The sequence below is a fragment of the Manis javanica genome, chromosome 6 (genome assembly GCF_040802235.1).
Source record: "Manis javanica isolate MJ-LG chromosome 6, MJ_LKY, whole genome shotgun sequence".
NCBI lineage: Eukaryota > Metazoa > Chordata > Mammalia > Pholidota > Manidae > Manis > Manis javanica.
In genome coordinates, this window is record NC_133161.1 from 134,897,545 (window position 1) to 134,913,085 (window position 15,541).

Sequence of the window (15,541 nt, forward strand, 5' to 3'; positions counted from 1 at the left end):
AGCATCAACTTACCTTACTGGAAACTCGTATCTGTGGATGTGGACCATTATGAAGAGAATGTGTGTGTGTTTTGCAGGGTGGGAGTGGAGAGTGTTTCCATGTGTGTGTGTGTCTGTCTGACTATCTCTTTGTTCACGTTTCACAGAACATTGGGCCAAAAATAACACAGTTCTTAGCCTATTTTTCACTAGGCCCATATCTTGATGGGTGACCATGATGCCTGTGTTTTTAAGAACCCTATTCCTTCAAACATAGAGGTTAGCACTTGCAGTCCCTTCCCTGGTTTTACTTGGAACATAAGGGTAATAAGTAGATGTACAAAAGGATGCCAGCAACAAAAAGCTTAGTCTGTGCCACTGGTGTGTTTAATCTTCAACACATTTTTAATGAGTTGTAGAATGTGTCAGCCACTCTTATAGCCTATGGAAAACTGGTACCTATTTTACATGAGCAAAGACCCTTTCACAAATGCACTGTAGACATAGCTTAATGTAGAAGTTGTACTATATTAAGAATTGCCAGAATATATAGTTCATGGCATTTCAGGGCCAGGTCTCCTGGCAGCTCCAACCATATTAAGCTCCCAAGAATAATTATGAGTTTTCTTGTTTTAAGGTATTAATACTTGTCAGTCCTTTGTGTGGGGATCATGACCATGAATTAAATTATTTCTGCTCTTTGTTTCTGCACCAGGTCCAGACTGAGGTTCTCATCCAGTAAAATAGCTCCAGCACTGAATTTAACTGAAGCACATGAGAAGATTTTCTACTGTCTTCAGGAAGGCAGTATGGTAAGAAGTTCCCAGATGACTCCTGGAATTAATGCTGTGATGTTGATCCTGCAGTTACAGGTGGTTGAGACATTCTCCAAAGGATTTAAGTGCCTTGCTAAAGGATTTAACCAACAATTGGATCTCTAATTTGTATTCTGAAAGTGTTTTTGACAAGTGGTTTGGCATTTCTGTTAGTTCTAGGCTGGTAGCTTGGCCTCTCAAGAGTTGTATGTTTGGGATAATGGATGACAGCATGAGAAAGAAAGCCAGTTTCTGGAGGAGAACAGATGACCCAAATGTGTTTGCAGCAAGCAAGAATACAAAGGCATTGTTTTACTTGAAATTAGATAAAAAATGGAAATGTTTCTAGAGCCGTCACAGAGCCAGCTGGGTTCTATACTCACCACACTTTGTCAGGGAAGGTGCAGGGAAAACTGAACGTGCTGCAGTGGCTCTCCTGCTTTCTGTATTCTTTATATGACATGCTGCTGGCTCTTTCTTCAGGAGTCAGAGATCCTATCCATGTCTGGGATGGAATCCTTTATTGAAAAACAGACCAAGTTACTAGAAGTGCAGCTAGCAGAAGCTCCAGGGAAAGGTCCCGACCAAACCTCCGAAGGATGTGTGGACGGTTCCTTGTCAGATGCAGCTGTGCCAGCCCAGGGCCTCGGCAGCAGTGGTCCAGGTAAGTGACGCTCTCCCACAGAGGAAGGAACCAGGGTGTAGTCCACTTGGCCTAGTTAGCACCCATCACTGTAATTTCTCCTCTGTTCAGCTAAGCAAGCTATGTGTTAAATACCAATGTTTGACGTACTGTGCTGAGCCCTGGGATACAAAGACGAATACAATACAGTCTCCAGAACTGTGTTGAGCAGAGGAACAGACCACAAAAATAGGGAGTTCCAATCCAACAAGATAGATCCATGCTCATAATATTTTCATATTCAAGTTATTTGGGGCGTGCTTTGACATATCCTTGGACTACTCCCTTGATCTAGGAACTTTCTTCATTAGTGTCTGTGGCACTTCCATGATTTTCTTTCTGCCTTTCTTATGATCCCTTCTCCGTCCCCTCTGTTGGCTCCTGTGTTAGTCTTCTAGAGCTTTATCTTGGCTCTGTTTGTACTCTTGCATACTTCCTCTGAGTGATCTTGTACTATTAGCTTCATCTCTAACACATGTGCTGATGATGCCTAAATATTGGATGTTGTATTTCCAACTGCTTACTGGAAATTTCCTCTTAAATACACCACAGGGCAACAGAAGTACAACATGCACAAAACATAGTTCATCTTTTTCCCTCTATTTACTGCCATGGAAAATGACACCACCTAGTTGCCCTAAGTAGAGCAGAGAAGAAGAGGTGAGGATGTCATTCTCTCCTCATAAGCATTTGAAGCAGGGCAGGTTTGCTTCCCAGAGGAATTGCAGATGTTTCCTATAAAGGAAAAATTGAGAGCCCTGGATATTAGTATGTTTGCTGAGCTGGAACTCGTAAGAAAGTTTTTCAATTCCACCAAGCAAAAAGGCTCCCACTGAAAATAGAAGATCACAACATCTCAGGTTCAAAAAGGAAAAAAAGGCTGATTTCACCATTGTTTCTCAGGTGCCTGTAAAGTCTCCTGCCCTCTACTCTATGGACCTCAACTAAACTATGTGGAGACTGGAGTTTCACCCCATCTCTTCACACATATCTAACCAGTTATGTAAATGAGTTTAATAACATCAGAGAACTATAAGAAATTATAAATAAAATGGAATAGGTAGAACAGTATAATTCTAGCCAAAATCAAGCCTGTAAATTTTGAACATCATCTCTCTAAAGAGATAGCTTATGCTCTGAGAAGAGTGCTTATACAATAGAAAATTTACCATTTTCTTCAAGAGTGGTGCGTTTGCTTAGTTTTTACTGCTATGACTAATTGTCACCACATGGTGGCAGCTCTAGGTAAATGATAAACCTGAGAAAATGGAATTGAGGGTGACTCATGCTCAGGATGATGCTGTTTCCCATGGAAACATATCCCATACTTGAGCAGATGACTAGAAAGCGAACAGATGTGCTCCTGTGCTCCTTGAAATATAGTAGCGATAAAAGAAAATATATATTGAGTGGGATTAAAAAGAAAGATCATCTGTCAGGTTCATCCAAATCTGATGTCATTCATGTTCTAAAGTTTTAAGGGAGAATAGCTTGGGCAAGCTGGTCCTAGACTAACACAATTACCTTTGATTAATTATAATAGTAATCAGCAGTAGCACCAGATACCTGAGCTTGAGATTCATTCTAGAACATTTTGTATTTCTGGGAAGCCAAACAGAAGTGACAGGGGGCCCCTGAGCAAGGTTAGAGAACAGACGCTTCCATCCACAAAATACATGCATTCAGAAGACTTCAGCTTAGTGTGCTCATGAGTTCATCTGTGCCCCTTCCAGCCTTTGAATCAGGAAAGAAATCAGTAATTTTCATGGCATTTTACCAAAGGTGTGATACTCTTTCTAGAACCACATGCTATCTCAAAATCAAACTGAAGCCTCTTGGATCATGACCCAACAGCTTTGTGTAATGGAGATGCCTTCAAGCAACTTTCCTATAGGAGAATGAATCCCAAATCTGCTGCCCACAACATTTCCGTAATGCTTTGTGGAGGCAAGTGGAATATGAGGATGGAAGAGAATGGGCCTTGCCAAATCCAATTAGTCACCAGTTACAAGCACTTACTTGGAACAAAGTGTGTTCAGCTCCTTGGGGAAAATACAAAAGAAATAGCAGTTAGGTAGGCAAAATGATTATATGCAAAATCTTTTAAAAGGGTAGAAAATAACTTACTGTGGCCAAGGAACATAAAAGAATTGTAGAGAAATACAGTGCCCCTCGCTGAACTTTTTAGATGTGAAGTAAATATCTTAAATTGAATATAGTAGTAGTATAAACATACAAGATGATTGATAACAAGCTAGAGAAGACCTAGAACATTGAAGCACGTTCCTCAAGTACGGGTCTCTTCGCAGTTACCTTTGATGCCTCTCACTCTCCAGGAGCAGAGACAGAGTTAGCCGACACAGCCCTGGATCTGCTCCTCTTGCTGCTAATGGAACAGTGGAAGTGGCTATGCACAGAAAACATACAGAAAGTTCTTCATCTTATCTTTGGGACCCTACTTCAGAGGTAAGACTGCTGAGTTCTCCTTCACATCGAATTCTCAAATAGGACAGGGGTTGGATTTGGATGTGATGCCAAATTCTCCACTAGAAAGGGAGAGTATAAATCTAGGAAAGCTATGGCCACAGAGAAGATGGAATCTCTGTTGAAGGGGTACAGGGTTGAAGATTCCTGGAGAGTATCAGAAAGGTTTTATCAGTTGCCTTGTCTAAAGTTTGAATGGGTCTGCTTCTGTAAGATTTCTGGCATAATCTACTGAGTTACAGATACTGCCTATGATCTTAAAATGCTTCAACTGAACTCTTCCTACTCTGGATCAATTCTCCACCCAGTTATACCCCCAAACCCTGTACCTTTCACCTATTGCAGTAAACATTTGGCTTAACTGACAGTACATAGTCACTGTGATGATAAACAATGAGAAAGACAAGGAGAAAACAGATTGGTACTCACAAAATAAAGATTGTTTTCTCCAAAAGATGTCTAAATACTCACAGCTGAAAAAGTACTTACTGACACAGGATGGCAAGGAATAGAAGGATAGTTGGATTTAAATCTTGGATTTTATAATACAGGCTCAATGATTCCACCACCATCACTTCAATCTCCTGAAAGATTTTTACACAGGTGGAGTTTTTAGCTGCTGGTTTCATAACCATGAAACTGCTGCGAGCTCTGCTAAATTAAAGAAGACCAGAGACACTGTCTCTGAACCAGACAGACAAATGTAGCGCTTCAGCTTTGGCCACTGTTGTTTTGGTTGCTCTCTTGTGAGACATGCTAGGAGATCCCAAAGTTAGGAGAAGCCAAATCCTGTCCTCTTCGGCTAGCATGTGGCTCATGCCAATAAGTCAGTGCAAAAATTTTTTAAAAACTTATTTTAAAAAAGAATTATACATCTGTTCTCCAGTAAGTAGAAAATCCATGAAAAGCAAGCACTTAAATCTCCCTTTACCGTAAAGAGACTAAGTGAAAGGAGCAGGTACACATTTATATTTGCCAAGCATTTTGGATGTGCTGGCACCTGACCTCTGTTTACATTTGTTTTCTTAGAACAGCCAGTTGAGGTAGGTACCGCCATTTCACAGATTAAGAAAATTGAGTCTGGTAAGGTCAACTAATATAACCAAGGTCATAGTTAATGACACACCTGGAATTTAGAGCTGGATGTGTACAACTCCAAAGCCAGTATGCTTTTTCCTTCACATTATAGCCTGAAGTCTGGTCCCTAAGTGAAACCCATGTACAAAATGCTGATAGTTTCTGTGCCTTTAGTTACCCGCTTGGCCTTCTGCCATACTCAGCTCTGCTACTAGAGTAGTTTTTCTAAAAAGCAAATATGAACAGATATTCTACAGTTAATATCCTTTAGTTGCACCCTATTGCCTACAAAGGTGATTTTTCCAATATGTTACCCAGAATTCTGCAGTTCCGAAAGTACTTGAGGAGCCAACTTAGAAGCTAAGGGGGAAACTGAATAGATTGTGATCTAATCAGAGCAGTTCCATTTTGAACATTTTAATAGACTGAGGAGCTAGGTAAGGTTTCATTTGTAATAGAGCTCCACTGTGTTTAAAACAAATATTTATGATATTAAAATTCCATGACCTTTCTTAGATGGCATGTTCTGATCCCAGCCTTATTTCTAACTCTTCCCCATGCACATCCATCATGGCTTGAACACTCTGTGGCCTCTGTTCCTTCGGTTCTTTGCTCATCCTCTTAAGTGTGCCTGAATGGTCTTTCTCTACTCTGTTCTGTCCCAAACTTTCCATCTCCTTGTCTGCTTGGCCTGCTGAGCTTTTTATTTTTTCAAATATTTTTCAAAAGTTGAGTATTGAATGTCATTTGTTTTGTGAAACTTTCTATAACATCCTCTCCCATTTTCCCCCAACACTAAGGAGCCCTCTTCTTCATTCTCAAAGTTGTGATAGTAATATTCATCCATGTACTAGAGAAATAATCTACTTCCCCTAAACTTAGTGGTTCTCAAGTACAGGGCAAATACAGTGATTCCCAAATACCCCAGGGGTATTTGGCAATAATCTGGATACATTTTTGGTTGTCACAACTGGAAAGAGAAGCAAGAAGCTATTCCCTCCAGCAGGTAGAGGCCAGGAATACTGGTAAACACCCTACACTATACAGGGCAGTGCTGTCCCCACCAACCAGCAGTGAGTTAGCCTACTCAAAGTGTCATTGCAGCAGCACAGAAACCCTGCCCAGACCATCAGTTCTTTAAGGGCAGGACTGGTTTACATCCCCAGAAACTTACACAGGGTCTGGAACATAGAAAGTTCCTGTTAAGTACTCGGTAAAGGAATACACATTCTCCTGTCAATACCTTTCTGCTTGAAAGTAGAAGCTCCTTATGTTCTATTCAGTCACTTATGGATATTGCTAATTGAGCCTTCATTTCCCTTCTCCCTCTATCAGACTTCCCTTTGCTCATCTTCCAAGTGCTTTCAGGAAATGGGAAGATACTAAACCTTTGGTATGTGATAATTGATTGCTCTCTCCCCTTCCCCCCTTGAAGTCATTTACATGATGAATTGGCTTCAAAGCAAAAATTATTCCATAGGAACAAAAGTATAGGTAAGTCAGAAGAAATTCAAAAATGATTAAGATTCGTATATAAAAAAGATAGAAAGAAGTTTACCTGAAGTTCTAATAATATAGAATATTAAAGGACTCAGACCAGTTACAGATAAAGAAGAAGGAAGTATATTTTGAGAATTATAGGAAGATTGTTGAAGAAGTGGTATTTTATATAGCTGGGGTACTTGCAGATCTAAACCAGAAGGATTAAATACAGGGGAATTGCAGACTATGAGAATTTCAAGTAGGTTACATTACCTTCATGAGTGATGATTACAAATTCTCTAGTGATAGGAAAGAGACAAGAGGAAACTGGAGTGGATGGGATGTTCAGAGGTAAATATATCATGCACTCTAGTCTAAGCTAGTCCTTGCTTTGACTAGCATAAATTTGTCCAGGCTGTTTTGTAGCATTCATCCCACTTTACCTTAAAACACTCTATCCAATAGGAGATTGTTTTGGTCTTACTCCATGAGTCATTGAAAAAATACTAAGGGCTGATTCGTAGTGAAGAAAACAGACATGATCTCTACTTTCACATATTTCAGTTTAATGGGGATGAGAAAGAACTGAGGGCCTTTTCCATGATCTCAAAGCTAATGCTTGGTGGAGCCCAGAAATCAAACCCAAGTATTCCAAAGCCCAAGTTCTCAGTGACTACAATATTCTACTGCTGTGCTGTGTGTGATCTCTCTGAGTTTTGGTGTCCTCATCTGTAAAATAGGAATAATAACACTACCTGTCTCTAGGTGCATAGATGTCCAGTAAATCTTAGGTCTTAATTGTTACTCTTCAGAAAAGGAAAGGAGGATAAAAGTATTTTCTGTTTCTAATTTCTCCAGCTAGTGGCCCCAAATTTGTTCTACTTTTTACGTCTTCAGGATGCCCCACCCCATACCAGTCTCCTTCTATAGCTACCACCATCCCTATTGTGCCTGAGTTACACAGAATAGGGCTTCTAAATGATAAAGGTTTTGTAAGATCCCTCAAGGTGACTCTGTGCCAGTGGGCTCACTTGTCAAAGCAATAACTAGAGGATTTTCATGTCTTGCATCAGGAAACAGACCAGCACAGATGAAGTAGAGTGCAATAATATTTCCAGATTTACTGGTGGTGGTGATTACACAGGTGGGAGGGGCTGCTGGAGTCAAGTAGTGCCTTTCCTCAGAAAAAATTTGAATCAGGCTTTTCCTCACTTTTCCATCCCCATCCCTCACCCATTTCCCAGAACCACACTTCTAGTTAGCTGGGTGGATAGCTGTCTTGTGAATGAAAACAAACAAAAGCCACATGCAGCTCATTCCATAAACAAAATCAGAAAGAGGACTTAAACTAAATTTCCCTTGACACTCTTTTTTCACTTTATTTTAAAAATGGGGCAGCATCTCTATTTGTTAAAGAGGGATAATTCTGAGTATATCTAGTGAATTTGAATGAAGCCAGTTTAAATGTTGTGCAAGAATAGAATTTTTTGGCTAGTTACTCTCGTTAAACTCTTTGTAGATGTAGTCTGTTTGTTCATCATGGATATTTCCAGGTGATAATATATTAGACTTGTTCATTTGCACATACCACTTTCTGTCAAAAAGTCCTTGATATCTAATCAAACTTGTACATTAAGTCCACTTTGCTTGGATTAGCTGCAGTGGAAATAGGAACACAGCTGGTTGACAGACGAAACCTCCACAGACCAGAATTAAATGAACAGTCTCATCCTTCCCTGTTTAAGGCCTTTTGTCTTTCTCTATAAGTCATTATTCTCACCTTTTCAATTATTTACTTGGCTCTCCTCTCAAATACCGTGTGCTGTGTTCACAGTGTTCTTAGAGCTTCCTTAAATAAGAGTAAAGAAACCATGAATATTTGGAGAAGGAGTCCTAATTCCCCCTCCAAAGGCTCAGGGGGTCTGATGCCTGTGGTCTGTGGTCTCATACCAACAAGTTCCTGTGTGCCTGGTACACATGGAAAACATAGGCCTTATTTCAGGATTCAGATTTTAGACATTGATCAGCTTATCAGCTTCAGGATATTTACCACCCAGAACACATTTGTTAAGAGCCTACTTTGTGCAGACAACACTGCACTGAACACTACAAATGTAGTATATCATTGAACCCCTCAAAAGCCCTGAGGAAGAGGTATTAGAAACCCCATTTCAAAGATAAGGATACTAAGGCTTACAAAGAATTGTTACTTAAAGAAGATCACAGAGTTATTAAGTATACAGGCAGAATTTGAACCCAAGTGTGTCTGATTTTCAGCCATAATGACTCTCTCAGGATCAGATTTTTGCCCTGTGATATGAAGGGTTAAAAGCCAACCCAGAAATCTTTGACTCAGAATAGTATACATTCCCTGAGAGATTATCAGATTGTAAAATCCAACCCGTATTTCCATGTGTGCCCATTCATGTGTAACACAAAGGGCACTGAAGCATCCTAAAGTCAGCCTGTGTTACTACTTGTTCCCCAGACAGCTGGCATTTTTTATTTTTAAAAAGAGTTTCATGCAATGCTACATTCTTTGACTTTATTTGCTTTGGTAAGCAAAGCAGCTGGAAAATGCTATTTCCCCAAAGCTGCAGCACCTCCCCCACCCTCCACTTAACCACTGCTATCCCCCACAAGAGGTGTGGTGTGACCCCAGGCCGTGTTGACCTCTCTGGACTGTCCCCATGACTCCTGCCGAGGAGGCAGCATCTTTGTTCTCTCTCTGAAACCACAAGTATCTGAGCCATATTCTTTTGCAGAGTACTTGGGTTCTCTTTCTTTAAGTTGTACCCTTTAATAAGGATAGCTGCTATTGAGGCCCCAGGTAGCCACTGCCACTTTTCTTGTTATCTTGAACACGCTGCAGTTTGGACATCAGAGACAGTACAATCATCTAGATTTAGATGCATTTCCTCCTTAAAATGTCATCATTTTCCAGCCTTCAGCATTATCATCTCCAAAAAGATAAGTTAATTTCTTTTGCTCCCACCTTTGTTTACTCCCTTAAAATTAGACCTTTATACATGACTGCCTTAGACACCAGATACTTCTGCCAAGTCGTAAGTGTGTACTCTCTCACTCTTGCTCTCTTGCACTTGATCTCTCTCTAGCCTGCAAGGAAAAAAGGAGAGTAAATTCAACCTCATGACCCCGTCCTCTAAGCCAAGGTTGGAAGAGTTCTGATCTGAGCCAGGCTTCATAAATCTCCCTTGATTGTTGATGGTGTGGAGAGAGTGGGGGAAGGGAACTGAAGAGAAGTTAGATGCCCAAAAAAGGCATTGTTAAGTCAAAGGGAAGTCTTGCACACATGCGCGCCTGACTTCGTATGTCAGCTTCTGTGCTGGGATCATCCAATTATATAAGAAGGAGCACTCCTTTTTTGGAATTAGAGACAAAGGGAGTGGAGGGGAAGTAGGGGTAGTAGTCTCAGCCAAAGAGTGAATCCAGCTTGTTTAAACTGCTCATGTCCCAAAAGAGAAGAAACTTAACAGTATGTCTGTATGCAACAGAATCAGGTTTAGGAAATCAGATGAGTACTGAGACACAGACTGGGTTGGAGGGAACGGGGTGAGAGGTACAGTGCTCCATTGATGGTAGAAGGCTTTGGGCAGGGAGATCTCACTAAGGTAAGGGGTGAGATTATTATGGAGCCCTGATATAGAGCAAAGGAATGAGAAGCTGGGCCAGTTCCCTACCTAGATGCCCAGTATAATGCCATGATAAAAATATAAGCCAGGCTAGCAGTAGAGTACACAAATGCCACGTCCTGTGGCTCTGCCCTCCCCATGGCCCTGAAGATGGCATCAGACTCTGTGTCAAAAGGGCAGCAGACACATTCCTGGCATCTGCATCAGATTTCTTAGTTAGAGTGAGTGAGGCAGAGAGAGAGAGAGTGTATGTGTGTTTTGGGGGGGTGAGGAGACCATGTGGAAGTGGAATGGCATAGCAAAAAAAAGGAGGTTTTCTGATCTGTGGGCAAAGGAGACTAGAAAACTATGTGAAGTCAGGAAGTACAAAGGGAGGAAGAAGTAAAGAAAGAATATGTCAGGTTTACAGAGATCAACAAGCAGTGGACCCAGGAGAAAATTAAAAGGTTAAATGGCAAGCTCTGGGCCTTATCCCAGGCCATTGAATTGTTTTCTTAGAAAAGAGGTCTCTGTAAAAACCCTCTCCCAGGAAAGGGAGCATATGGGACCACCTCAGTGCTGTGCTACGCGGTGGGAACATTCACCTTCCTTAAGGGCAACTTCTGCCTCCCCTACTCTTGTAGGTCACTCCTTAATCTTAGGTATTCTCTGAGTGGAGTCCATTCAAGGGCCACTTTCTCAGTGGGCAAGTCTAAGTAGCAGATGGATAGAAGGTCTTTCTGACATTAGTTATATCTTAAGGGAAACTCCAGGCCTTCCACCAAAAGGTCACAAGCAATAGCACCAGAAAAGGAACTGACATTTGTTCAATACTGACTCTACCAGGTGAGTAGCTATGTATATGTACTAGTGTGCAATGCAGTTCTATGAGATAGACATATATTTTCTCATTTTACAAAAGAAAAATTATATTCAAATTAAATAACCTTCTCAGTATCATAGAACTAGTAAGTTCCATACCAAATATTCCACATAAGTCATCCTGGCCTCAAAGCCTATGTACTTTGTACTGCTCCATTATCACCTCTCCACTGTATAGACTTTGTCCCAAAGCCGTGGCCTCTAGAACTGACCCCAGTTGAAAGTCTCTGCATCTTATTCCCATCTAATCTCTCCAGCTTTCCATCTGTATATTCTGATTTTTTTCTTAAAGTATGTCTGGATCAGAGAGATTGGACAGTCTTCCTTAGGTATCTCTATTCTACATCCTATACCCTGTCGGAAAATGATTATCAGAGTGAGATTCAGAGCTTCTCAGGAAGCACATTACAGTATTTTTCCTTTGTTCCATAAACTTCTCTTTCAGGTCGGCTGTGCTGCCTTGTGGTATCTTACACCTGATGTCTTTCTATGCACAGCTGCTACAGGAAAATGCATACTTTTTGCAAGAATTCCAAATACAAAATTACCTCAAACCAAGTCTTCAGATTTTCCCATCAGATACTTTGCTGTACCTCTAATTATCAACCCAAGTTGTTTTTAGAGATGCTGAGAATTTTTAGCAATGATGGCTTTGCTCAGGTTGTTTATTTGCTTCCTCACGGAAAAGGAATGCTACTTGCCCCATGCCTCTTCCACTAGACCTTGACAGAGGGAAGCACTTCAGTTCTACTGACTGGGCCAGAATGGGCCCCAGCAGTCTCTCCTATTATGTGTTCCCTCCCAGTCGTATTTCTTAGGTGTCACTTACTCTACACTCGTTAGGATAAAAACATCATGCGTTTCCTGTCATGCACTGACAGTTTCTACTTAAATACATCTTTAAGGTTGTAATGGGTGGGTGTTAGCTAACTGACTGGCTTTGTGCCTGCATGTATGTGTTTGCATTTCTGTGGGTGGTACGTGTTCTTACATTCTCATACACTCAGAGATACAAAATTGATCATTATAGTGGTTAAGGAAATACACAGTATCATGAGGTATTTAAACCTTAAGACTTTTTTTTCCATGTCAAGTAATTGGTATCTCTCACCCACCTATAAACAGGAACCCAAGACACTTTGCTGACAGTTTCAGATCATAGGCGTCTTGAGGGCAGGTACTTTATCTTATCCACCATTCTGTCATAAGCACCTAGCCATACACATGGAAGGCACTTAAAAAATTTGTGTCAAATGAATGAACATCACATGACATTCCAATTGACTTGGTCCCTCTTCTTATCACTAGGGAGACTCAGGGGTTTCTTGGCAGTGCTGGGGAAAGAAATGCAAATGTAAACTGAATCTCTCTTATATCCTCTCCCACAACTCTTTAACTGCAGTCCCAATTCCTGAGCCGTGGTTGGGCCTGAGCAGAGAGGTTTTTTCTTTGGGCCCTCCAGCCTATCTCCCATTCTAGTGACACTCTCCTTTCCAGAAGAACACTGTGCCCTGTGCCATCATGGGCCTCCCACTGTGAGGCCCCACCTAAGCATGCCCTCTCTGGAAGCATCTCCTGCCATTGTGCCTTCTCAACTTCTTCCCTCCTACGTGGGGAAGAAAATGCATTTTGAAGTCAGACAGATTTGAATTCAAATCCAGATTTGAGTCTTACTATCTGTGTGACTTAGAACAAGTCACTTAACCTCCTTTTGCCTCAGTTTCTCTCCCAGTGTACTAACAGTGCCTAGCTCGTGAAGTTGGTTGGAGGATAAGAGATAATAAATGAAAACCTCTTGATGTGTGCCTGGCACATGGCAGCACTCAATAAATGTGAGTTCTTGTCGAGCTTCACAAGCTCCATGTTCCATTTCCTTGAGGACTCTTACTTGCTTGGGAAGTAACACATCAGGCGTAAGGCAGGTAGTACATGTGCATTCTAGTGGTTTTTGGGGAGGTCTTCATGCTGCACTTCTTTGTGTTCTGTTAATAGCAAAGCCCCTGTGAGTCAGGAAGGCTCTGCATCCTTCAAATCAAAGCCTCTTTCTTCCTCTCCTCTATCTAAGCACTCCATCCTATCTACATAGCTACTTAAGCTCTGCCCAGTCCTATCCAGAGCAGAAACTCAAAAGTTTCTTCAGAACTAGGGAACTACCCCTTAACCCAGGTACTCCAACCCTCTTCATTTGTTTTCTAGAAAACTATCTTCACCGAGTTCTTGTTAGGCCTACCTATTTACAAATGATTTTTGGAAAGTCTGTGTAAGATTGAATACCTCTGTATACTTATACTTACCAAGTACCTGCTGCATGCTAGCTCTTCAGACCTAGTAGGGCACCACTTCTTCTTCAAAGTCCTTTCAGCCCAAGAGAAGAGATAACCCAAATGACTTAATTAGAAATATTAAACAGTATGAGGCCAGATGGCATCATATAGAACATAAGCACAGTAAAAAAAAAAAAATAGAAGTAAATGTTACTTCTTGGGTAAATGTTAGGCTTAATAGAGGAAATTAGTATTTAAAGGCAGATGTATGATTGGTATTATTTAGACTGGTTTAAAGACTATTCCAGGCACAGAAACATTTTCAAGAGGGACACTATTTCTACTTTTAAATAAAAAGTGACTTTTAAACATATTTTTAATACTTTCAGCCAACGCCTTCCTGCACACACACACACTCACAAAACAGAGAGAGATTTTTGATTTCTGAAATGGAAAGCCCTCCAGGCTGTTGGTACTTGTGAGGGTTAGGACAGCATTCTCCCTCTGGGCACCAGGTGGCACTGCAGGTTAAGCAAAACTCATTCACCTCCTCCTTTGAGGGAGCTATGTTCATTTTTTAATTAAAGGTCCTTGCTTTGGTGGTGATAGTAATTGAAGGTGGTGATAGTAATTGAAACCATTCGCTGTCTCCATGATTCAGAGGCTACTTATCTGCCCTTTCCTTCGTGCCACTGACTTTTAGACAAGCCCAGCTTCTTTCATCTTTCACCTTGTCTCCTCTGTTCTGATCAGTCGTCAGTGTATTCTTGCTTCTCTGAGCAGTGTGTACTGCCAGAAGTTGCCCCTTTGAGTGCATTCCACCCCTTAAGGATTCAGTGCTGGAGCTGATTCATTGAGAACAGTTTTGACTCAAGAGTGATGAGGCCAGCTGGACATCTGCAGTTGAAATACTTTGTCAGTGCTCTATAAGCTAGTTGCTCCTATTCTCTAGGCCTCTCTGGATACATGTCATAGGTATACATCTCACTGAGATAGAGATTGTCAGCGCTAGCTTGCACTGATACTGGGAATCCTATCAACCTGTTAAGTGATCATGGGCATTTCCTATTGCTTTCAGCCATGAGTGGAGATCATTTGGCTATTTCATATTAACTTGGTTTTGGAGATGCAACCACATCTTAATGCGTCAGGTTCAGTCTTTACTCTCTCTTTAGACATAGACTTCACCAGGGCCCTGTGGAGGAGTGGACCCATTTGGTTACCGGGCAGCGAGAGAATAGGGGTGAATTGGTGGGAAATATATTTTAATCTAGTGCTGATGTAATTATGACACCACAGGTTTTCTTGGGGGGATTTGGCCTTCCCCAATTAATATAGAATCTGTAAACAGTATGTTTGCTGTGTAAATGCAGTGTCAAGATAAGTCTCTTGACATCCTCTTCTCCGCCTCGTTTTCTAACCACAGTGGTGTTCCCCAGTTCCCTACTGTGTGGACAGTCTGCAGTCACCACTGCTCTGTCCTGTATCCTTAGTATCAGGATAGATAACCTTGTAACAGGAAAAATTTTTCAATTCAGCCTGTAGGCAGGAAACTGGAAACAAGTACTTCGAATAGCTGTTCCTCAAGGTGACCCTGTTCACAGGGGTCGCTTGTCCTTCTTCCCTATGCTCCTCCCAGTGTTTCTCCCGCTTTGACTTTGGCATCTGCTTCTCTTGTTTGTCCTTTGTTCTCTTCAAGGCTAGTCTTTTAATTTTCTTCTGGCCATTTTCACCGCATAATTTGAAAGCATACTATGTCTGCTTATTTAAATACAACCCCTAATTCTCTTCCAAATCATGGCTGAGCTTTCTCTAAATCTGTGTTCTCCAATATTTGTAGAAGTTGGGGACTGGCGCCATCAAATAAAGCACATACTTATCACCTCTCCCTTCTGTGTCCTCCCCTCCCCTTCGTCTCTCTGTAGTGGTGGTTTTTGCCCAGAGCAGAGCCTAGACATCTTCCTATGAAGTAAAGTCACCAAAACAACAGAATCTTATCAAGACAACCACTAAATTCCTGCCTTCTGCCATCCTTTTTGTCTTGCCTTTCTTCCTAGGGCTCCAGCTCTAGTTTCCTTCCCTCTGCCTGCCCTTTACCCTCTACCTGGCTCAATATTCTTCAAAATGGTGGCCGTTTAAAGCAGCCCCCTTGTCCACCCACCTCCCTGCCCTAGATGCCGAGAAAAGAAAGGGTGAGGTAACTACCTGGTGAGTGAGAATGTGTCAGGCTTGCAGTACACACAG

The 15,541-nt window shown here is 41.4% G+C and overlaps 1 protein-coding gene across 4 annotated transcripts in view; it reads left to right on the plus strand.

The window, feature by feature from the left end:
* The window catches only part of SNX19 (sorting nexin 19), a 37,994-nt gene that overhangs the window by 7,802 nt on the left and 14,651 nt on the right, over positions 1–15,541 (plus strand). For 2 of the 4 annotated variants that reach the window (XM_037000854.2, XM_017653306.3), the window contains exons 6-8: positions 695–791; positions 1,278–1,458; positions 3,813–3,942. In XM_037000854.2, the coding sequence (XP_036856749.2) occupies positions 695–791; positions 1,278–1,458; positions 3,813–3,942 (408 nt within the window). Of the gene's footprint in view, positions 1–694; positions 792–1,277; positions 1,459–3,785; positions 3,943–15,541 lie in introns of all 4 variants that reach the window. The other 2 variants (XM_037000851.2, XM_037000853.2) reach the window with 2 other exon arrangements.